Raw genomic sequence first — 25,934 nt, forward strand, 5'->3', positions numbered from 1 at the left:
GGCATTTTAGATATCCTTGAATTTATGCTTAAATTTGAGATACTCCTACATTTTGAACTACTGACATGCCCCATTTGACCCTGTTGCCCGACTCCCTCATCTTCCTCCAATTTTTGCCCCCTCCCCCTCCAATTAACTATAAGTTTGCCCCCCACTAAAAGAAAATCCTAACTCCGCCCCTGCTCTTAATTGATCCTTTAGTAAAACTTTTTTTTCTTCTTCTAATCACTCCCTGAACCCCATTTCCCACATTTCTCTTTTTTTAAACTAACCATCCACACTCATCGTTTTCATCAAAAAATATTGGATTTCTGGTATTTCAATCGAGTTTTAGAGATTTCATTCCTTTGGAAATTAAGGACTTAAGAAGGAAGAAGAAGCTACTTTCAAAGGGTTTTTCAAATATCTTGAAGACGATGTAAAAAAATTTAGGAATTTTTTTTTTTTTTTTCACTTTTTTTTCTTCATTTTTGGATGAAAATCGATCAAGAATGGTTCTTTTGGTTAGAAATCATCTAAACAAGTCGTTATCTCAAGTTTTTAGTCAATCTTTTCATGTCTTTTAGTTGAAAAAACTCAAAAAGAGAAAAATAGGTAAGTTTAATTAGTGTCGAGTTCACCACTTTTTATTATTGAGTTCGTCATTTTTTAAAAATTGTCGAATTCAATAATAAAAAATATTGAACTTGACAATAAAAAGTGGTAAGCCTGACAATAAAAAATGATTGACCTCAACAATAAATAAAAGAATAATGTTGAAATGACCTCTAGATTGGACCTTACATTGTACACCCTGACGTGAAAGTGTATGGGAACCATGGATGCTTTTCCTTCAACATGACTCTAAATAAAAAGTGGCAAGTTCGACAATAATGAGGGACCATTAAGAAATAAAAAATTTACTACATGTACTATCAAACTATCACCCAAAACTTAGGGACTATTTAGGAAGAAATCCTTTCGTCGGGGTTCTTCAAGTAATTTTCCCAAAAACATATGGTAGGATAGACTTTTCCATCGGTGGGCCAACTAAACCTTGAAGGAGAACTTTATGCCCTTCCTAACCATCAGTTCTGTAATTTTTTTTTTGGTGGGTGGGACCCTAAAATGATGGGTTAATCCCAGACCCTAGTGTACATACCTTATACTTCCCTAGTATTGAAACTCTGGAAAAAAAAAATCAATTAAATTTAACAAAATGAAACTAAATAATCTGAAATTGTACCTTAAAAAAAATTGGTCTAAATTTTTATATTTTATATGGTGCTTCTTGTTGAAGTTTGTAGATTTTGCTATATATATTTTATTGGTTTTATTTAGAAGGTGTGGTGGTGGTCCATCAAGTGTACCGCTCATTTGCCTTGCATATCAAGCAATTTTAGAGGTTTCTCTCTCTCTCTCTCTCTCTGCAACTCTCATGGCAAAAAAAAAAAAAATAATGATTTCATCACTCAAGCTCAAAACCCATGTGAGGTCTCATCTTCTTTTTTTCCTATAGTCTCATTTCTAGACCATAATCTCTTTCTTTCTTGACATATATATATATATAACCCACACATCAAAGTTGAAACTTGAAATATCTTCTTTTCTTCCTACAGTAAAAAATCTACTTTACTCTAAGAAAACAAAATTTCAAATATAATCTGTTCTTAAAGTATTTGAGCCGTTAGTTTTCTTTAGACCTAAAAAATAATAATTCAACTCTCATCTATTTATCTATCTATCAAATCTTTAATGAATCTTTTTCTAATATTTTTTCTCCAAATATTGCTACTAAGTTTCAGTATATTTGACAAAATATATGTACAGATTGGTTAAGTTTATATGTGTGCTTTTGAATGTGTTTGTTTAAGTAACAGCTGTGGAAGCAGTTTCTTTCTTTTGCTTTAGTAGTCAAGGTTTAAACAAAGGTATTGGGGCTTTATGTGGCTTTGGAAAACAAATCTCTCTCTCTCAAACTTTTCCTTTGTTCTCACTGGCTTCAGTTAAAGTACAAAGGAATTCTTGTGTTTCTCATGGTTAAAGAGGGTAAGTTTATATCTCAACATCTCAGTGATAGTTTCTTCTTTTGCTCTCTTTCTTATTCTCTTCTTCTCTCTTCTTTCTTTCTTATTTCCTTAGAGAGGACTGGTGTTGTTTGTTTGTTTTGAATCTTTTCCTCATCTGGTTTTTTGTTAAATTTCCATTTCTACATAGAATTTGATTGAACAAGGGTTGGAGGTTCCAGTAATTTATTTATTTTTGTATGTGGGGTTTCTTTCTTCTTTTTTTCTTTCTTTTTTAATGAATCTTTCATTGTTTTCTCTACCTTCTCTTGCTTGATTCATCTCCGAAGATAACAAACATCTTGTCTCTTTCTTCTTCTTCTTCTTTTTTTTTTTTTTGTGTTGTTGTTTTTTGTTTTTAAATCTAGATTCTAACACACCCACCAAATTATTCCTTTTTTTTTTTCTTTTTAATTCTCTAGTAATCAGAATCATCATATGTATCTGATTGTGGAGAGCTGGATCAGGAGGATAAATGTTACATAAAGATGAGAATTTTATTAAAGTTTTTCATTTAAGTTGAAAAGAATAGTAGCATCTCTTCTGTGTGATAAAGAGCCATGAATAAGAGTCACAAAGGTTCCTTCAGTAGTTCTGATCTAATTGATGCAAAGTATGAAGAGCATCAGATGTGTGGATCCAAGCAGTGCCCTGGTTGTGGACACAAACTCGAACGAAAGCCGGTATGAAAAATTATATATAGTAATATTCTTAGCTTCAACTGTAAGATTGCACTAAAACAAGATAAGGGTTATGCTTGATGTTGACTGTAATTAAGTTATTTCATTTTACAGTTTCTTTGAACATTAGAAGATTATTTGATCTACAAAACTGCTAATGGGGGAGAATTTAAGAGTTTTTTCATTTAATTTTTTTTATATTGAATTTGATGAGATTTTGCAGGATTGGTTAGGTCTTCCAGCAGGAGTGAAATTTGATCCAACAGATCAAGAACTGATAGAACATCTCGAGGCGAAGGTCAATGCTCAGGATTCGAAGTCTCACCCTTTGATAGATGAGTTCATCCCTACAATTGAAGGAGAAGATGGGATTTGCTACACTCACCCTGAAAAACTTCCAGGTCAGAAAACTTATACTCTCTCTACATAAAATACAAGAGAATAGTATTACTTGTCCAACGAAGAAGGAAGATGGAAAGGACTTTCTCAGGAAGATAAGTCATGTTGAATTGGATATTTTAATCTATATCTGAGTTTATTATTAGGTCTCTCTCTCTCAGCTGTAAACATCATGCACGCTAGGGTTTGTTACATATATTTCTATTGCCACACCAAGTTTTATGTATAGCGCACCAGTTTGAGGAAATTATACATCACAACCTATGTACTAACAATGATGCACGATCCCTATCTCCTAGAGTCTTCCCAATAAGAAAACTCTAATAGAGAGAATTGAATAGAGAACAAGACAAGGGGAAGGGAGAGAGTAGGGGAGAAAGAGGGAGGGAGGGATCACCCTCTCTCTCTCTTTGGAAGTGGAATGAAGGTGGTCTTCTAAGAGAGCAAAAGGAGTAATAATTATCTAATTTTAGAGTATTGATGTGTTATAAAGTTGGTGTGACAATAGAAATTCTTTTATTATTATTATTATTATTATTGCAATTTGTTACAATTGAAAGTATCTCATTGTTTTACAGTTTGTTACACCTAAGTTAACCTAACTTCGATTTTGAAATTAAAATGCTTCCCTTGTCCTTCACAGGAGTAACAAAAGATGGTCTAAGCAAACATTTCTTCCACAGACCCTCCAAAGCCTACACAACCGGAACGAGAAAGCGAAGAAAAATACAGACCGAATGCGATCTACAAGGTGGTGAGACACGGTGGCACAAAACAGGAAAAACAAGGCCGGTGATCGTGAATGGGAAACAAAAAGGGTGCAAGAAAATTCTAGTCCTCTATACAAACTTCGGAAAACATCGAAAACCAGAAAAAACCAATTGGGTCATGCACCAATATCACTTGGGTCAGTTAGAAGAAGAGAAAGAAGGAGAGCTCGTCGTCTCGAAAATATTCTATCAGACACAACCAAGACAATGTAATTTGTCAGACAAGAGTGGTGAAGGTAGCGGCGAAAAGAATAGTAGAAGAGAGAGTGGCGGTGGTGGGAGCTGCTCTTCTTCTAAAGAAGTTAATACGCAGAGAGATGACTTGTCTGCTGCTGGTGCTGTAATTTCAAGTTATAATGCCATGGAAATTCAACAAATGAAATCTGATCATTTCAGCTTTGATGAGGTACTTATTTCATTAATCTCATATATTAATTAATGATACTTAAATCATTTTTGGCATCTTTTAATAACCAAACCAATGATTGGATTAAAATTTTGTTTAATTTGTCAGTTCGCATAGTTGGACCATGGTTCAATTTGGTTGGACTGATGTATATATATTGAAGAAATTAAAAAAATTATTATGAATTTTTTCTAAATTATGTTCTTCTTTTTTTTTTTTTTCAGTAAGACAATAATTTTATCATTTGATTATTATAGAAAAATGTTATAATAGAAATTATCATGGTTTCGAAATTCATCTAAGAATGAGATAATTTGCATTTGTCATCTTGACTTTGTTCGTGAAAGAGGGGGATTTTCAATGCCAATCATCCTTCACATTGACTCATTTGATATTTTGGAAGAGTGTGAATCTTGCACGCCTAGGGTGGAGGATTAAAACCCTCCCCCCACACCCCAAACACATGTCACATACGTAAATCACAATCCAAGTGATTGACGCCTAAAATATCTCATTTTTAAAATTACCTTGGATTATGGCTTATGGGGCATGTGTTGAGGTATTTTAGGCGTCAATCCCTTAAATCATGGCTTACATGGCATGCGTTGAGGAGGGGGAGGAGGGTTTGAATCAACCACCCAGGTGCATATGATCTTGACTCATTTTGAAATAATGGCCGAGTCAATAAAATTAATTTGACCAAGTTGACTAAGTTTTTATATTTTCTTTTATAATTTTAATATTTATTATCCAAATATAAATAATATAATGTTGTGACAAAGCATCTTCTAATCCATCTTATTTTATAAAAATAAATTATAATTAATTGAATATAATTATATACTAATAGATAAGAAAACTTTTATTAGCACACTAACGTTATAAACACACTAACTACATATAAACATCTTTTTAATTTCAAAAGGAGTGGTGTGCTAATAGAATCTCTCATAAATAATTTTAAATCGATTTAAATCGTTTATCTCATCCATTATGTGATGTAAAAGAAGTTAAGAGAAGGAAATAAGCTACCTATCAATTTTTATTTTTATTTTTTATTATTGTTTTTTATTTGGGATGTTTGTTACAGGTGGGGATGGAAGAAGCTTCAAAGGCAAGAGAAGCTTTCCAGGGGCATGAAAAGCACGAGCACCAAAGGACCCATCACGTGACCCATGAACAACATCACCATCATCATGTTGCAACGTCAGCTTTCCATGCCAGTAGGTCTTCACATCCCATCTCGACAATTATCTCTCCTCCTCCCCTCCATCACACCTCCAATATTGTTCTTGATGAAGACTCCTATAATATGTCCAGAATTATCCACCAAAATGAAAATTTTCAGGTACCCAACCAAAATCCCTTTTTCTTTTTAACTTTTCTAAATTTCAAAGTTGCTAGAATATATAGACGACCCAAATCAGATCGACTCAGTTGGTCATATATCGATGTCACAAAGTACTAAAATTATTTCTTTGAGTTGTGGTAATTGATAGATATAAGTCAGAGATGATAGAGATAAGTTAGGTATAATGATAATGTTTAGGGTGAATTACTATTTCGTGAGCTGAAAATGAGTTATTTACCATTCTGGTTCACTATTCATTTTAATTATCAAAATGTGAACAATCACGTTTTCGTTAAAAAAAAATTCAGAACAAAGTGACTATTTTGCAGGTTTAAAGTGACAATTGTCACTTTAAACCTGTGAAATAGTCACTTTAAAAACCTCCGAATACGTTATTATTCATGTTTCGGTAATTAAATGAACATTGAGCTAGAATCGTAAATGGTTCAAAAGTTGATCACTTTTTTGTAAATATCTCTAATGTTTATGAGATGCATTTAATTCATATTTTCTAATTACAATACACCTAATTTATCTCTATCATCCCTAGATTAATTATCTCCATTGGTAAAATTCATATAAAGTGGCAGCAATTTGACCTATTGACTTGCATCGTTTAAATGCTTGTCGAGTTGAAAACATATAAAGCGATGTACACATGATCGGTTGTTGATAATTGAATACATTTAACAGCAACATCCACAACAACAATTTCATCATCATAAATTGGGAGGAAGGTCCGCTTCTGGATTGGAAGAACTGTTGATGGCCTGCACTCCAGCTGACATCAAAGGAGTAAGTATATTTTATACTGAAATCATGTGTTATTTATCCTCCTAAGGTTAATAAAACAAAGAAGGTTTGATTAATAAGAATAAATATATGATATATATAATTTGAAATAGAAGGACTAGAAGTCTTCGACTATTATTTTTGTTTTTAATTTTCCAAAAAGAAAATAAAATAAATTGAACTGCAACTTGATCGATCTCATGGTGGGGCTGTTCATGGCCTAAACTGTGGCATCACAATGTGAAAATATCCCAAATTCGATGGAACAAGGTGTCGAATTTTTTTATTTATAACTTCAAAGGCCTGAAACCGTCAATTTAATAGAGGATGGAAGAAATTCAATGGCTCTAAGTCGAATCTGGGGAACATAAAAATTTTCAACAGCCCTGGATCATTGAAATTCACTTTCTAAAATTCGTAGGCCTTGGCCCGTCGAATTTTTCAGTTTTCATGTAGCGCACTTGGCAGTCTTCAGGACCCTCTAATTGACCAATGTTTGGTCCACCCCCTTGACATGCATACATACCAAAATCAGTCTGATTGGTGATTGGTAGCCTTTAGGTTAGAAGTTTTTTCATTAACCAGCCTGAAGCCATACTTAATAATTCTCATCATGGCTGAATCTAATGGTTGTAAATCACCGATCAGGCTGAATAAGATATATCTAATATTAGGGCTGTATGGAAGTTTGGGAAAAAAAAATTCTTGATCAAATTTTCTTTAAAAAGGACTTTATACTGTTTTGAAATTTTCATAGAATTTCAAAACAATATAGAACTCACTTTTGGCAAAAAAAATTTGAAGAAGATTTTCCAAAGGGAAATTCTTTTAGCTTCCATTGAGGACTAAAACTAAACTATTTTCCTAGGGTTTTGGTATGAACAAAATAGAAGCATTTTCATGAAGAACTTGAAAGAAAATTACCATAAATGTAAATTCTGGTTGCTTATTTACTTGTGTATTTCTATGCTTTAATTTGTGCAAGATAAAATGGTGGATTATAGCTGAGAAAATTGTTTACGGACAGCAAGATTAAAAAAAACAAAATCAAAAGCAAACAAACAAACAAAGAGAATTTAAACTTACCACATTGTCTTCTGTTGTATTTTGTTTTGCTGGGTTGGTCTTTTCCCAGCATGTTAACAAAAATAGGATCCACATAAGAAATAGAGAAGCTAAAATACATTAAATCCCTTCCACAGAATCTTCCTTTATTTAAATTTCTTTTGAAAACAACAAAAACTGAAAAAACTGAAACTTTTTCTTGTGGGGTGCTTTAGCTTTTAGACCTAGATATAATCTTGACAGGAACCGAACTGGGAATTCTTGAATAAAAACAAAAAAGAAAAAGGGAATAGATAGGCTTTCTCATGTGTTTTGGTCATCTAATGTTGGAAAAAGGAAAAAAGAAAGAAGAATTCCCAACTGGGTTATGAATGGGAAAAAATAAAAGGTTATTTTAGAAACACCCCCTATTAAATTATTGATATTAGGTTTACCCTCCTTGACCGTAAGTCAACTTGCATTTTGCTGATGGTTTAATGGTTAAATTTTAACTTTTCTTTTCTTTACAAAATGCTCTTGAAATATTTAAATTACTATATCAAAATTTCATTATTTAATCATAAAAAAAAAACAACTTTGACTATGGTCAAAGGGTGAATCTAAAGTTACCAATTTAATAGGGGTATTTATAAAATACCCAAAATAAAACCCATGATATAATAATAATAATAATAATACTAAAACTAATGATAAATTAATTCGCTGAAATTGACAAGACGATGCTGCGGTTGATGTGGCATGTGTACAGAATCACATATCTTTTCCTTGTGTATTTTATTTTGGAGAAAAAGATATGTGGTTCTATGCACATGCCACATCAACTATATCAGTTTATCGTGACTAATAATAATAATAAAGAAATAATACCTAAATGGAGAGTGATTCTTTGCTTAGAAACTCTTTAGGGCATCACATCCAGCATAACAAAGGTAGTTTTGTAAGTTAGGGATGCCATTCAATACACACGAGCCATGTGATTGGTACATCCTAGGTTTTGGTGAGCTTTGTGAACAAAAAAAAAATCACATATTATAAGAGAGTTGCTTTTGCCACACTAACTTTTATTAACACCACACCAACTATGTGTAATTCTTTGATGATTTATATTAGAATTGGTGCAGTAATAGTAACTTTCTATTATAAACTGTATATATTCTTTTATTTTATTTTTAATTTTTTTTTATATTATTATTGTGCTATATAAACCCTAACCCTATTAGTTTTCTTGCAGGAATCATCCATCACAAACCCACAAGAGGCAGATTGGTTAAAGTACTCCTTCTGGCCCGACCCTGACAATCCGGATCATCATGGGTAGGAGAAATATTAAAGGAAAAAAAAACAAACAAGAAACCCTAACAGACAACGTCATAATCAGTGTTTGAAACCCTGCTGCAGTAGTTCTTTTTCCAAAGAGAAGCCAAGTACGCTTTTAGGGTTTCCTATAGGATATGATGGCTCATGGCTCAACTAAACTAACTGTATAATAATCCGTTCATGTTGGAAAGAAGAACAAAAGAAAAAGAAACAAAGAGAAGAAAGGCTGCTGTTGCTGACAAGGAGAGAGAATTAAAAGTCCAAGCCCCAAAGCATGAAAATCATCACCATCATGATTACAGTATCATCTTTATTTTCGTTCTCATTGTTTAAATTATTATTTTTTTTTCTATTTTACAGTCTTTTGTATCATTTTATTTTGTTTCCAAAGCATAGAAACCAAAGGGTTTGTTCACAAGCAATATATGTTTATTATTATAATTTTTTTTTTTTTTAAGTTGTAGCTTGAAAGGTTATTTTAACCTTCGGTAAAATATGTTTTGTCTTGAAGGGTTTTATACACCAAGGAAATGAGATTATCAGATCTTTACCATCACTACAAGTAAACCTTGCAAGGTCCATTCCATTAGATGGTCTTTGAATTTGAGTTGTGTGAATCTCGAGGCTTTATCAACAATAGGGATGTTGGTAAAATGATGATTCTACCATTTTTCTTTTAAGTTTAAATGCTTCTACCATACATTATGAATTGGGTTCATTTCGTGTTTCCAACTCTAATCACTTTCTCCTCCTCTTTTTGTAGATGGAAGAAACAAAGAGACAGACATAATGCACTTTTCTTTTTTGTATCTGAGCAGTCCAGTCATTGGGGTCTCATTTAGATTTAAAGTATAATCTGAGTAACCCTATCTTTTTAAGACAAATTAGTCCAAGAAGATTTATGCAATTAGAAGTCAGTCTTCTTCCATCTTGGATAGTATTATAAGCCTCCCCCTTTAATAGAAAGAAGATGCCCCATGGGGGGTAGGCTAGCTTTACCACAATTTAGGGTTGTAAATTAAGAGAGTTCCACTGTAAATATTTTTTTATTAATAAAATATTCTTGCTTACTTAGTATTTAAAAAAAAAAAGATATTTGGAATGGCCCTAATTGCTGACAAACCACTCAAAAGACAAGATGAACTGTTTGGTTTTTGTGAATGTTACCTTTTTAACGAAAATAAAGTACTTGAAATAAAATTTATGTATTTTAATTTTTCTAATAAATGTAGATCGGTCCAACCAAATTGAATCGAGGTCCCACTGTTGCCTAACCAATTTGACAATTTTTCATCTAATAATCCGTTTGATTTTTAAAACATTGGTTTGGTTAGGACATATTTTTGAAAAATGAGAATCTTATTATTATGACTAATGATAATTTGACTCTCTTTTTTGTACGTTCCTTGACCTAGCAGTTCACAGAATCATAAATCTTTCTTACTAGTGTATCCCAAAGCAAAGGATTTACGATTTTGTGAAGAGAGCATACAAAAAAGGGAGTCGGATTATCACGACTCTATTATTATATAGTGAATAGAATTCCCATTATAAGTCACACTATTTCTGGTAAGTGAGGCTCTTTGTAACTTTATTCTATTATGGATGCAAGTTTCTTTTCAGCATAGTAGAGGAGATGGGCTTAATTACACTTATAAGAGATTTTCTTTCATGGAACTTGCATGAAAGAAAGGTAGATCAACATGGGTTGAGAGAAAACTTCATGGTAGTTTCTCAAAGGGGCTAAAAAGTACAAACAAAGTAAGAATAAGAATAATATCTTAAGTTTCAAAACATCTTTTATTTGAGTAGCACATCTTCTTGTTTAATTTTAATTTTTTTTTTTTGAAAGATTATCTAGGTTAAGGTAGACCCAAACCAGCTACAACCTCACATAATGCACCCCCTCCTATCCTAAACAAGAATATAGAAAGAGCACTAGGGAGCGAATTACAACAAAAAAGAGGCATTCTAAACTGTTATTCAACGAAGCTAGCTAATCAGCAGTCCTGTTATTTTCTCTGTAAATGTGGGTGAAAAAGACCTCTTAGAATCTCGAAAGAAGGTTCCTAATCAAGAGGTTCAAGTGGTGTAGACACCCCATTTTCGCACTTGCCTGATTAATCAACTCGTTAACCCGGTTGTGACGGTTCCCAATGATGGATGAATATTTTAATATTTTTTATTTGTTACTAGATATGTTTTAGAAATTCAGATGAGGTATCTCAAGTAAACAAAATTCTAGAAACCACGTTACGCTAGGAAAATACGACCCAAAACGTAAAAATCATCATTTTTCAAACAAAAAGAAGTTTTACGATAAAAATCACTAAAACATGATCAAATTACTAAAATACCACTAACATCAAAACATCCTCTAAGCCTACATTACGCTTAGAAAAATTCATTTGAACACATAAAACAACAAAATGAAATCAAATAAATCATTCTGCCAATTTTCACCAAATTTGATAAAATTACGAAAATATCCCTCATAAGGGTTGACAATCATTTCACGCCAAAAAAATTCATAAGTGATACAAACCAATAATCTCATCGAATTTCTTATGAAAAAATTGATTTCAAAACATCAAAAAACGATTTCTCAATGCAAAAGTCCTCTTTGAGGGCAAAACAATAATTTTTTTTATTTTAACAATTTAAAATTCTGAAATTAATAATTAAAATATTAATTAACGTAAAGTGAAATCCTAATTAAAATTTAAAAATCTGAATCAAGAAAATTAATCAATCAAACCTTCAGGCAAAATTGTTGATGGTTGTTCAGTTATTTAAGTGGAATCCCTTTGATATTTATTAAAAGACCCTTCCATCTAGGGGTCCAAATAATTAAAGATATAATTAGGGGGTTCTCCACAAAATTTAAAAATATATTTTTTTATTGTATGCAAGATTAAAAAATCTAATTTAAAAGACCAAGTCAATCTCATAAGACTTATTTCAAAACCTAAATTAAAATCCTAATCTAAAGAAACCTAGTCAATCAAATAAGACTTAAGTCAAAACCCTAATTCACCTTTATCTAAAAGGAAATCTAGTCAAATCCAAATTCTTCCAAAAAAACTCTATAAATATAAAATCTCCACAACCTAATGTCGAAGGTCAAAATAAACTCTAGAAAAAGTAAGTCAAAAAGTCTCCCTAATATTTTTCAAACCCTAATTTTGATGTCCTAACTCCCTACCTATCATTCAAACCTTAGATTTTTTTTCAAAAAACACCTAGAAACTCTTCAAAAACACCCAGAAACACTCCAAAAAATATATAAAATACTTAGATTTAAGAAGAAAACACCTCAACTTGAAACTCATACAAGGACGCTCCTCGCTAGTACTGAGGAAACAAATCGTTGCGATCATTTAGGTATTTTTTTTAATTTTTTATTTATTTTATTTATTTATTTTAAGTCTTTTAGCAATGTAATCTTTTTTGAGAAATAGTAAAGACCGACGTTTGCTAAGCGAGGATGGTACTTAACACTTTCCAACCCCGTAACGTGATAACTGGACCTGTTCTCTTTGTAAATTAGTGTTTTATTTGTTAGAGTCAATACTTGATTCCTAGACCATAATAATTAGGTGGCGACTCCCAAACCTCAAAAATAAAAAACAGATTCGCACGTTCCACGGATTGAAGGCGCTTTTAAGTGGCACTACAAGAAAGTTGATTTTTAGTAGCAAGTTTTTTAGTTGTGATTTATATATTGTCACTAAAAATCAACTTTTAATTGCAAAATTAATATGTTTTCATTAAAATATTATAGCATTAACATTTAGTGACAACTCAAAAGTATGCGCCACTAATGCCACAGATGTAAATTTTGACACCCTCAAAAGTGATCTCATTAAGATATTTAGTGACGACTTACAACCCAAAAGTGTACATACATCAAATATATATCTCATATCAATCAATAGTTATCCACGTCATAAATACTAACTCTCACTCTCTAGACATATATATATATATATGAGCGGTTTAGCAGCCCTAAAGTTTGACAAGTTCGGTGCCAAGTTTTTATGGTCGTGCGATCGTAACAGATCCAACGGTTCGCTGCTGTTTTACGGTTTTAAAAGAAAAATCCGTTTAATTAAAATCGGCTCCCTCAAATTTCAGTTTTTTTGTTTTAAATCCCTAAACATTAAACAAACCCCTCTTCTCTTCTTCTCTTCGAAGGCTGCTGTAACCTAAACCCATCTTCTCTACAGCTCTCTCTTTCTCTCTCTACAGCTCGAAAGACCTCTCTCCTCTCTCTCTCTCTCAAGATCTGGTTTGAACGAGTTCCTTGTGGAGAGCCAAGTTGCCGTCGCCGTCGCCAATCAATCTCTCTCAACCCTCTCTCGTCGTCGCCGTGCAAATATCTCTCAAGTTCGATTGAAAGGGTAATTCTTTCACTCACGAAAATCGATTGGTTTATTAATTTTTAATTTTTTGTAGTTGTTGAACTTGAAACTTAAATGATTTGGATTTTTTTTTTTTTTGAAACTTAAACGAGTTGTTTGAGTGGCATATAATTTTCTCGATTGTTAGGAATATAGTTGGATTTTTTTTTTTTTTTGTTGTATGAGTTCTTGTCCAGTGGCTGTACCTGTAAACTGTTGATGCCGCAGCTTTGAAAACTTGATGGTGAGTTCGTTGTAACATGGAAGGTAAGATGTAGGGAAAATTTTAACATCTTTAAACAAATATAAAATCAAAAATAAAAAAACAAAGAAAAGAAGATAGGCTCAAGTGTGGGCCAAAAATGCCAACTTATGAATTAGAAATGAACGAATTTGAAAAATAATTTTGGGTATAAATTCTTTATGAATTACCCATATTATAAAAACAAAAATGTCAATCGAATTTGAAAAATAATTTTGGGTATAAATTCTTTATAATTTCAGTCTTGTTAGATGTCGAAGTTAGACTTAGAATGATGGCGTGATTAATGGTAGAGGTGAACACATAGATTGCCAAAGCCTATAAAAAAATTTTTGTTCCCACTTCTTTAATGGATGAAGGAATCAAGGCTCTGCCAAATTGAGAGATGTGCTGAATAAAATGAAAGGTTTATTTTAAGGAGGAGATGTTCTGCTTCTCCCTTGTGCACAGTGATGTCTACTGCTTATTGAATTGTTTGTTTCACTTGCACTCATCTTCCCAATCTCTATTTTGATTCTCAAATATGAGTACCACTTATAATCGTATCAATTGTTATTAGAACTACGATGTTCCTTTGAGGTTTGTGATTTCGGCAAAATAATTTTGGGTATAAATTCTTTATGAATTACCCATATTATAATTGACATTGATTCGTATATGAAATGGTGTATGTTAGGAAAAACAAAATGGAACTGTTGTTATAGTTTTTTTCTTCTTGAATTGTAATATGAATTTATGAAAATGGTGTATGTTTATGTTGGGATGAAAAAATTAGAAATGAATGTCATTGAATGGAACATTTGGATAGCTAATACATGATTGCTTTTATCTGTATTATTTTGGGTGTTATATCTTCTAATGGGATCTATTGTTTCTGCCATGACGAAGCTCTACAAATGGCCTTTTGATGCAATTGTTTTACAGTTCCAATATATTTACTAGCAACCTTTTTTTTTTTTTTTTTTTGACAACTAACTGTACTAATATCCACTCAATCAGTTCCACAACTATAATGCTCGAGGAAAGGGGATTCTCTATGAACTAGGAGTCTGTTTACACCACTTCTTGGGGGTGAATTCGTGACATCATTGGCATTTTGGATTTTGAGAAAAATAATTGTCTAGCACTCCAGCCTTTCATCAGTTCCCTTGTATGATCCAGTAACACTAACTAACCCCAAAAGAATTTGCTTTTGACCCCGAACCTCTGTACACTTGATTGCATTTGCCCAATAACCTTCCACCATGAAAGAATTAGTCATGAAAGAACCCTTATTAGTCATCCATAGGATGCCTTAGTTATTAGCTCTAAAAATGGATTTCTTTTTTTCAAAAGTTGATTTTTGATTCTCCATAATTTTTAATTTCAGTGTTTTGGTTCTCTATTCTTAAATACTTTGTAATTCTTTGTAATTTAGAATGAGTATGGACCATCAAGTAAGGTATTTGGGGCTGCTGGCCATGCATACTTGACTTGGGCTGCAAATATGGCCCAATGCTAACAAATTCTGAATCTGTTTTTTCTCTAAAATTTTTGGTGGCAGATAAACACATGATAGAGCCTCATGTAACCGGAATGGATACACCTACCATGGAGCTGTCAGAGCCAATGGAAGCCGAAGAAGAAGAAGAAGAAGATGGGAAAATGGAGATTGAAGATGCACAGGAGATTCTTCAAATGGGGGAAGGTGAAGTAAGAGGATTACCACAGTCGCAGCAACAGCATTGTCTGACTCCACAACTCCCTCAGAGTGCACCTACTCCGCCCATCACGTGGTCTTCGTGACAGATCTCTATGCCATCATGTGGAGGGTTCTTTTTTTTGTTTTTTTTTGTTTTTTGCCCCCACCTTTTAGTGTAATCAAAGGAGAGGATGGTTTGTGTGCTTAGTTAGCAGTGTGTTTTGGTCTTTTAGGATGATGAATTGAAGTCTTTCTTGGAGTTCTTCCCATCCATTTTAGAATCTGAAGATGCATTTAATAAGTTCCCCAGAGAAACAAATGGAATTTCAATGAATTTATCAAGGAAAAGTCAATATGCATGACAGATACGGATAGCTTCGTTAACCATGAAGGGGAACCTGTTCTGATACCTTGTTTGTCTCCATTTTCACCACGAACTACTGGAGAAGTTGTCCCTAATGATGGTGAGAATGGCAATGTTGTTGATTCCTCGAATGGAGTTGTTGAAGATGAAGAACACAAATCACCAGAGGTAACTGTTTGATGAGACGTGTTTCTGTTTTCTAACTTTTTGAACTTTTTTTTTTTTTTCATTTTCCTTGGCATGCTCAACTTCTGTTTTTATTTGTCCTTACTGGTTAGGAATTTACACAGTTTGTAATGTACCCCTTCCCACCATCAATAAAAATGTGTTGATTGTAGTTCAAATGTTGAAAATTAATTTTCTTAGAAATGGGAGGAGTATGAGATGAAATATGGCAACGTTACAATCTCTTTCATTTGCTTAATGATAATAACGTGGTATTACATTACATCCAAGAAGTCATGTCCATCTTGGAGTACTTGAATTAGAAGTTGAAGTATCAGGAGAAGATGGGTTTTTTTTTTCTTTTTTGTGGTAATTAACTAACATGCCAAACATGTTATCACAATGAGCTGCAGTGTATCTAACAAAAGAAACAAAAAAGCTTGGCAGTTCATAAGCACTCTAATTTGTAATTGTGCTTCAATAACTAATGCATCCTTGACATGATGCATTCCACTGGTTCCATTAGCATAAATCCCTGACATTGTTTCATTTTTTTTTTTTGATAACCGTATGAAAATCAGAAAAACAAGCAAGAACAAGGTAGGAACCTAGATCAGGAAGAAACAATTGTGATGACATTCCATGATGAGCCCACCAAGGAAGAACCTAAAGGAAAACCTCCTTTCACTCAAGAGCAAGCACAGACTGATTACAAAACAGTTGATGATGATGATGATGTCTTGCAAAAGGACATCCAATGGGGTCGTAAAACACTGCTCAAGGTGCTAACGAATCTGGGTTTCCTTTAGAGTTGACTTAAACGAACTATGATGGCAAAAAGCCCTCTTTTCACCCACACTTGTTTCGAATCAAGTTAACAATGTTATATTTTTTCCTTCCACCCCAATCTTTATTGTAACATATTCCTTGACACTGCAACTTTCATAAGTTGTAACCATTTTATTTTGTCACTTCAGTAATAATACTTGTATACCAGTGGACCTTGTCTGGGTACATATGGTATTTCATATTGCAACTCAACATATTAATCTGATATTTGCCAAGCATGCAGACCTTGTCCCACAAATTCATGAAGTCCATACATAAATCTTGTCCAAAATTAGATAACCTATACAGTATTAATTAAAGTGTCATGATTAGGTGTCTCGTAAAGAATGACTCGTGGAAAAAACACATAATCCCAACCTTTTAAATACAAAATCAAACTATTGTATTCTCACGGTCAAGATCAAGCATTTGCGTACTCGTGGGTCATTCTTTATCAGTCAATGGATCCCAATTCCTAACTAATACATGGACTGCCATGGAACAATTTATTGGATACATCCTAAATAAAATGCTACAATCAATAATATGAGAAATAAAAATATCACAAAAATAAATTAAGTAGTCGCTCAAACGTTTACAAGTCCAAATTTATACATCAGATAAACTTCTATTTGATAAATTTATACATCATTAACACAACCATAAACACAATAAAAAGAAAAATTATATAAAACAACGGACATTCGCAGTTATGCGATCTCTTTGTTGGCCCTTGACTTTCTTCAAGAATTTGTGAATTCTTCTTTTGCCCTTGACTTTCTTCAGGTAATTGTGTTGGGTTTCCATAGTGAAGTCGATTGTAAGTCAAAAAATGCCTCTCGGCTTCTTCAAATGTCGCAAACGCTTTAAAACAATTACCCCTATATCCATTTGTATACTTGTGACATTCTTCTCACGTTGTGTAAATCCCTGGTCTACTTCCAACAAAAACGACATAAAACTTTGTCATCCTAAATACCTGTAAAAAATATAATATTTTAAATAAATGACTAATCAAATAAATAAAATTGAAACTTAAATAAATAAAATCTAGCAAAATCCAATTGGAGCATAAATGATAATACATAGAAAGAATCTAAGCAGATATGATTAGTAACCATAATACAAGAAGCTTGGAAGCAATCAAATGAGTTGAAGGAATTGCGAGAATTGATTTGATAAATCAATCCACATTATCTTTCAAGTTCTACAATCAACAAACAAAACAAAACAATCGATTTTCCTTCTTATTATCTCAATGTGGCAACAACACAAGTATCTATGTCCTTGTTAAATACAATGTGACAACCGGTGGCGATGAACTTGTTTGACATCAAGATATCATCGTATCAAATAATGCTCACCAAGTGAATAATGCTCAATGCCAAACATACATAGGTCGTGAAATCGAAATATCAAGTGCACACTATCTTGTCGAAAAATACGTGTGAATGCATATAAACAAGACTTGAAATGGTAGGTGATTGATTACCTGCTCACATCTGAGAAAAAACAAACGGTTCTCCTTTGAAAGAATTGTAGCAATTAAGAAAAGAGTTATTGATGTAAAACGTGTACTAGAATTTGAAATATGAAGGGAAGCTCTGATTTCACTACTGCAGCTCTAAACGAAAATCTCGCCAAATCGATTTGGGCCGATGTTATCATTATTAATGAATTGGCCGATACCCTTCTTGGTAAATTACAAGCAGAGGGTCTTGCAGTAGATGAAATCTGATTTAAGTTGTGAGAGGGGCAAAGGGTCTCTGTTTCTTCACCAAAAAATGGAATTTTTTTTTTATTGTTCTAAAAAGCTTTAGAGAGGTTGGATTTAGAGACATATTAAGAGATGAGGGGTTTCTGTTTCTTCATTGAAAAGTGTATATTTTTAATTTTTCATTTAGTATTAAAAGTGTATATTTTTAATTTTTATTTAGTTTCTAACTTTCTGTTTCTGTCAATGTGTTAAGTTTATTATGTTTCATATATATATTTTTTCCTTTGGATCAGTGAGGGAACTTTAATGTTAATCTTATTTTTTCTATTGGATCAAACAGTTGTGACTCTGAAACTCATCACGCCTTATTTGATTCTTAATTAATTTACACGTATTATATCTAACATTTTGAGAGAGAGAAAGAGAGAGAGAGAGAGAGAGAGAGAGAGCTTCAATGGGTTCATCTTATTTTTTCTTTTGGATTTACAAATTTGACTCAAAAACTCATCACGCCATATAAGAGTCTCAATTAATTTGAAGACACATTTAGAAATTAGGGGTTTCTGTTTCTTCATGGAAAAGAGTAGATCAGCTAACAAAAACAGGACAGAACTATATGCCCTAAATAATATGCTCGTGTTTACTTTGCAAGTGTTATAGCACATCAGCCACCACAGATTGATTGAAAATACAGTTGGAGTATTTAAAGAACTAAACCATCAAGATAGAACCCTAACCTCGTTCTCAATTAAAAAATCCAAAATTTTAGTTAAAAAACACTAAAAAGTATCACAAAATTCTCTTATCAAACGACTTGGCTCTCCACAAGGAACTATCTCCACAAAAAATCACGCCATCATTCTAAGTCTAACTTCGACATCTAACAAGACTGAAATTATAAAGAATTTATACCCAAAATTATTTTTCAAATTCGATTGACATTTTTGTTTTTATAATATGGGTAATTCATAAAGAATTTATACCCAAAATTATTTTTCAAATTCGTTCATTTCTAATTCATAAGTTGGCATTTTTGGCCCACACTTGAGCCTATCTTCTTTTCTTTGTTTTTTATTTTTGATTTTATATTTGTTTAAAGATGTTAAAATTTTCCCTACATCTTACCTTCCATGTTACAACGAACTCACCATCAAGTTTTCAAAGCTGCGGCATCAACAGTTTACAGGTACAGCCACTGGACAAGAACTCATTCAACGAAAAAAAAACCCAACTATATTCCTAACAATCGAGAAAATTATATGCCACTCGAACAACTCGTTTAAGTTTCAAAAAAAAAAAAAAAAACCCAAATCATTTAAGTTTCAAGTTCAACAACTACAAAAAATTAAAAATTAATAAACCAATCGATTTTCGTGAGTGAAAGAATTACCTTTTCAATCGAACTTGAGAGATATTTGCGACGACGACGGCGAGAGAGGGTTGAGAGAGATTGATTGGCAACGGCGACGGCGACTTGGCTCTCCACAAGGAACTCGTTCAAACCAGATCTTGAGAGAGAGAGAGAGAGGAGAGAGGTCTTTCGAGCTGTAGAGAGAGAGAGAGAGAGAGAGAGAGAGAGAGAGAGAGAAAGAGAGAGAGCTGTAGAGAAGATGGGTTTAGGTTACAGCAGCCTTCGAAGAGAAGAAGAGAAGAGGGGTTTGTTTAATGTTTAGGGATTTAAACACAAAAAAAACTAAAATTTGAGGGAGTCAGTTTTAATTAAACGGATTTTTCTTTTAAAACCGTAAAACAGCAGCGAACCGTTGGATCTGTTACGATCGCACGACCATAAAAACTTGGCACTGAACTTGTCAAACTTTAGGGCCGCTGAACCGCTCCCTATATATATATATATATATAAATACAACACACATAATGTTAATATATATAAAGAAATCTAAAAATATACAAAAATAGTTTCATTAAACATTAATTTTGACTTACATGTAACAGAAATAGTGTGCATCATCCTGATCTTGTAATCCCTTTAAATAATATTCCTTATCAAAAATAAATATCTCAATAGTTGAGATATCTGAAATGTTTTGTTGGTAAGGTGAATAATAGGGAAGTTATTCAATAGTAAATTCACATTTCAAATTAATAATTCTAACATGAATGAATAAACAAGTTAATCTATTACAAATAATGTAGGTATTTAAATAAGTAAATAAAAATGAATAACACTCGAAATATGTTAATCTTTAATATAAAAAATAACGAAATATTTCTATCTCATAATAAAACAAAAAAAAAATATACATAAAAATATAAATCTTGGTAATGTATTTGATAAGAATAACAAGGTACATGATCGATATAAAAGTATCAATCTGTATATCGATGCTCCGGTACTTAACTAGTGTAGAACTCACTATTAGTTCTTAATTTTATGATCGGTCTTAAAATTTATCATAATTTTTTAACCATGTTTTTCAGCTCAGATTGATTGTTGATCCCTAACGGAGATCAATCGTTTGACTACTATAAACTATAAATAATCATTTGATAAGTCAACTTCATCGCACCTTTGTGGTATGCATATGTCTTCAATTAAGCCAGTAATTTACAAATCATCTTTACAATACAATTTATTATTTTTCAATAAAGATAAGATAAGAATTTTTTGAATAATTGGTAAAATGATATTCTCAAGTGGTATCATACTACCAGATAGAATATCAAATTCCAATTATTCCGAATTAATTTATTACTTTAAAAAAGAGCTACTGATTAATCTTATAAGCATTCATTATCCCTTTAATGGATAACAAAAATAATATTTATATTTTTTAAAATTTATTTAAAATAAATTTACAAGTATGATGACATTCTCAAGTATTCTAGAATTATAAACATATTGTAGTATATCGAAAGTAATAATCATGTAGATACACCGTCTTACGGTTACAATCTTAATTGCATCTCATGTTTTATTACACAGTGCTCTAAAGCACTTTAAACCTGAAAATTTATCAATATAAGCACATACAACTGAAAATTTCATTCTTGATTCTAACCAATCGAGAATCTCATTCTCAATTCTAAATAATCAAGACTTTTATTTTCGATTTCAAATTTAAACTTAAACATTTTATTTTGTTTATAAATTATCACTCAATGAAAATACACTTTCAAAACAATGCATCTTAACCGTTTTTAAAATGAGCACAATACGAAAATTACTATGAAAATCAATTTGTTAAACAAAATGATTTTTTGGTTATATTCACCCAAATTCATTTATTTTTATTTCACAATTTTAAAATATCTGAGAAAATATATAAAATAAAGTTTTTTACAATTCGATATATGAATTTTAAATTTAAATCATAATAAATTTGAAATTAACTATCAAAATTAAAATAAAATAAATTTCATTGAAAATTATACTACGAATTTGAAATTATGAGTTTCCTACCTTTGCAGTTGGGTTTTACACGTCCTTACAACATTAAAATGATTTTTCTAACTAATTTTCTTGATAATTCAATAAAATAATCCGATTACTAAATAGATATCAATGTTGTAGAATATTTTGTTCTTTACTATCATATCTTAAGTTACATTCAAAACATGTTTAAATCTAAATCGAATGTAACGTACACGAACCCATTATCAAAATCCACTCGTCTCTATTTCTGTTTTTCTCTTGCAATATGAATGAATATCAGCTTATTTTATGATATATAATAATAAAATATATTATATTATAATATATAAAAGAAATACACCTGGATATCTAATCTATTAACACATTAACACTTCAATAATTTCAAATGTATTCCCTCTTATATAAATAATTATAATTAAACTCAATTTTATCAAAATAATAATTAAATATTATATATATATATATATATATATATATATATATATATATATATATATATATATATATATATATATATATATATATATATATATATATATATGTTATGTTATTTGTTACATTAGACCAATTCAAATTGTGTATATCGAATTTTTGAAATTCCTCATCGATTTTTTGTATTGATCAAAATACTCCTTACGCCTTAAGTTTTCTTTATAAAATTAATATTTTCATAACTTATTATATTAAAATTGAATTTAAGCATGCTTACAGTCTAAACTATATTTTTTGATACTTTTAAACTCAATGATAATGTCCATTTGATCAAAAGAACTTTCTATAAAATTTTGAGTTTTATCTTTTTTGACTAAATATTTTAATTCTTTGATCATAATCATGGTAAGGTTTATCAAAATTTTCATTTGTCAAATTCTCCTTCTAACAAATCTTTATTTTAGCTCGACAATGTCATGATTTATTTTTAATATATATTTTTTTAAACTTAATAGAAAAATAGGTTAATATAGTTGACTTAATTTTTTGATAATAAAATTGCATGGCGTTACAACCTTGTACTCAAATTTAAAAATAAAATTCAACGGTGAAAAATAACTTTTTAAAAAAATTCATATAATTATGTCCTCTACAACTCCATTGCATAGGATCATGCAAGAACCTTAGGATTTTTCAATGTATATAGAAAGTCTTAAGAATGACAAGACTGTGATGAAGAATTCTAACATTAAGATATGAAGCTTTTCCGTAGCTTTTACTCAAATAGCAAAAGGTAACTGAAGAAGGACTACTTAGCTAAGTGGTAAGACCTTGTGGAAATTGTTCCCAAAGTCTTAAGTTCAAACCTCATGAACCCCTTCTTATGCTAATCACTAACCCACCAAGCAAAAATAAATAAATAAGCTAAATGTAAGCGGTATTATCACATGCTTAGCAAATTAAAAAAAAAAAATACATGCATAATTGGTTGTGCACTATACTTAATTGTTGGGTTTGGTGATATAAAATCATCACATTCTTTAGTTTTTAAAGGTTGATGGGTTATTTCATTTTTGTGAGATTTTTCGGGTAGAGTTGTGATTTTCTAACACCCTTCTGACACACACCCCATATACCCCTTGACGTGACATGGGCTAGAACCATATATTTTTTCCCTCAAGATACATAAATATACATCCCCATAAAATATGTCCAGTTGTGTATCCCAAGGGAAAGAATCTATGGTTCTAGCACATGCCATGTCATGGGGTGTGTGAGAGCGATTGTTAGAGGGGCGCGTCAAAAATCATTATTCTTTTTGGTATATCCTTTCATTAGCTTATGAGAATCAAAAGGGATTCCTAAATGATAGTTATGGTTCATAAAAAGGAGTTTATCTAAAATGGGTTTTTCTCTTTGTTAGTGAATATGGGAAAGCATTGAGGTTTTATGTAGGTATTTTTCTTCTTTTGTAAAAACTTAGAAGCTCAAGGTTATATGAGTGAGATCTTCACATCGTTATTACGGGTATGTGACAATGGGAGTGGGATCGAGATATCTTGCTTGGTTGTTACTAGAGTTTGATGTAAATACATAGTGGATTTCACCGGAGTATTGGAAGTAAGTATAAACCTTCATTCTTGTAATTTATATTTTGAATAATAGGTTTCTACTTGTCAGCTTGCCCATGGATGTAATCTCATTATGGGTGAACCACGTATATTTTATGTAGTGATTGTGTTCCTTTGACTACTTTCTTTATTATTTCTTATTTTTTGCTTTGCAACATATTTTTGAGGTTTGGTTGTTGAAATTGATTCATTTGTTGTTAGAATTGATTAATTTTGATAATTGATTTTCATATGTGGATTGGGATCTAGCCACAACAAATGGTATCAGAGAATTAGTGTTGTGTGTGCAAGGTGTTTGATAAATTGCTTGTAACAAAGATGATGGGCATTCAATTTGAGGTGGAAAATTTTGATAGGAAAAAAGGATTTTGAATTATGGAAAATGAAAATATGACTTGTTAATTCAACAAGGGCAACACAAAGCTTTGTATGAAAAAGACAAGAAAATGGAAATAATAAGTGAAAATGATTGGCAAGAACTTGATTTGAAGGTACAAGCAACCATTTGTTTGTGTTTAGAGAATGAAATATTATTCAATATTTGTTAGAAGAAAAAGATAAAAGACTTGTGGGTGAAATTACAAAGTTTGTATCAAATCAAATGTCTAACAAATCGAATTTTCAAAAAATTGTGTTCCATAAGAATGAAAAAAGGCACAAAGATCTCGAAGTACTTAAATGAGTTCAACAATATTATTTGTCAACTTGAAATTATTGATGTAAGAATGAAAACGGAGGACAAGGCAATGACTTTTTTAAGTATATTGTCGGAGTCTTATGACAAATTGGTCACTATTTTGAGGTTTACCAAAGAAGATGCTCTTGACTTGGATATAGTATATAGTGTGTTACTTATCAATGAGCTTCGAAGGAATGCATCCTTTGGAAGCTCGAGAGATCAATCAAGTGAGCAGGATAGTTCATCAAATGATTTTTCAAAGAACAAATCCAAACATCGATCAAAATCAAAAGGTCTCTTTGACTAGTAAAGTAGTTAGTATTTTCATAAAAAGGACACATGAAAAAAAAAAAGATTGTTGAAAAAGAAAGAGATCGAATAAAGATTCAAACTCAAGCAAAGATATGAGTAATGAGAAACAATGTGCCAAAAAAAAAAAAAAAGTCAATTAAGTTGAAGAGTCTACATTCGGATTTATGGAAGATGAAATGTTCATGGCTCAAGAAAATCCTATTTTTTTTATTATCAAAATTGGATTCTTGATAGTAGTGTTAGTCATCTGCCCCCATTGGTCTTGGTTTAGTTCATATGAATCCTATGAAGGTGATTTAGTTTTGATGGGAACAACTCAACTAGAAAAAAGGTTGGAATTGGCATAGTAAGATTAAGAATGTTTGATGGAATAGTAAGAACACTAAAAGGTGTTAGACATCACAACGTGAAAAAATTTAATATTCAACGGTCCAAGGTCGCCAAATTTGAAGGACTATGGCGTCAAAATTTTCATTGTCAATTTTTTTTTCGTCGAGTCAAAATCGTCAAATTAATGGAAGATGGGAGGAATTCAATGACTCTAAGCCATCGAATCTAGGGAATATCACAAGTTACAATGGCCCTATGCCGTCAAATTTTGATTTCTAAAATTCATGGGCCTTGGCCTATCGAATTATCTTGTAGAATTTTCCGATTTTCATATAGTGCATGTGCCGAACTTGAAGAAGAATTTGATTTGTCTTTCAAAATTAGACTCAAGTTGCTACAAATTCACCTGGCAAGGTGGAGTTCTCAAGATTACTAAAGGAGTATTGGTTGTCATGAAAGGTGTCTAAGTTGGCAATTTATACAAGTTAGTTAGAGAAATGGTAGTTGAAGATGCAACTATGGTAAAAAAAAAAAATGATACTTTCCAATTCAGCTCTGAGTTATGACATCGGAAGTTGGACCACATGAGTGAAGAAAACATGGGGAGGTTGATAAAGGTGGGAACCAAGGGGAACTTAGCCGATATGCTAACGAAGATGGTTCAAATAGAAAAGTTGGAGAAGATCTTGACTTCTCTAGGTTTTAAGTTAATGTGAGTTTTGTGGTTTGCCCATGGCATGTAGGTGATTTTCTATCAAGGTTAAGATTGTTGGAGTTTGATAATATAAAAGCGCCACATTCTTTTGTTTTTACAGGTTGATGAGTTTTTTTACTTATGTAAGGTATTTTGGGTAATGTCCTTTCATTAGCTTATGAAAAACAAAAGGGATTTCTATATGATAGTTATGGTC

At 31.7% G+C, this 25,934-nt stretch overlaps 1 protein-coding gene across 1 annotated transcript; it reads left to right on the forward strand.

The window, feature by feature from the left end:
• Nucleotides 1-1,454: 1,454 nt before the first annotated feature.
• LOC147388685 (NAC domain-containing protein 75-like) lies at nt 1,455-9,264 on the forward strand. Its single transcript, XM_086419431.1, has 6 exons — nt 1,455-2,728; nt 2,949-3,126; nt 3,768-4,300; nt 5,391-5,648; nt 6,345-6,446; nt 8,740-9,264. The coding sequence occupies exons 1-6, from the start codon at nt 2,606-2,608 to the stop codon at nt 8,824-8,826; spliced, it is 1,281 nt and encodes a 426-aa protein (XP_086275557.1). The 5' UTR covers nt 1,455-2,605; the 3' UTR covers nt 8,827-9,264.
• The last annotated feature ends 16,670 nt before the right edge of the window (nt 9,265-25,934 follow it).

The sequence above is a fragment of the Akebia trifoliata genome, chromosome 12 (assembly GCF_017979445.1).
Source record: "Akebia trifoliata isolate Shusen 1 chromosome 12, ASM1797944v1, whole genome shotgun sequence".
In the NCBI taxonomy this organism is placed as follows: domain Eukaryota; kingdom Viridiplantae; phylum Streptophyta; class Magnoliopsida; order Ranunculales; family Lardizabalaceae; genus Akebia; species Akebia trifoliata.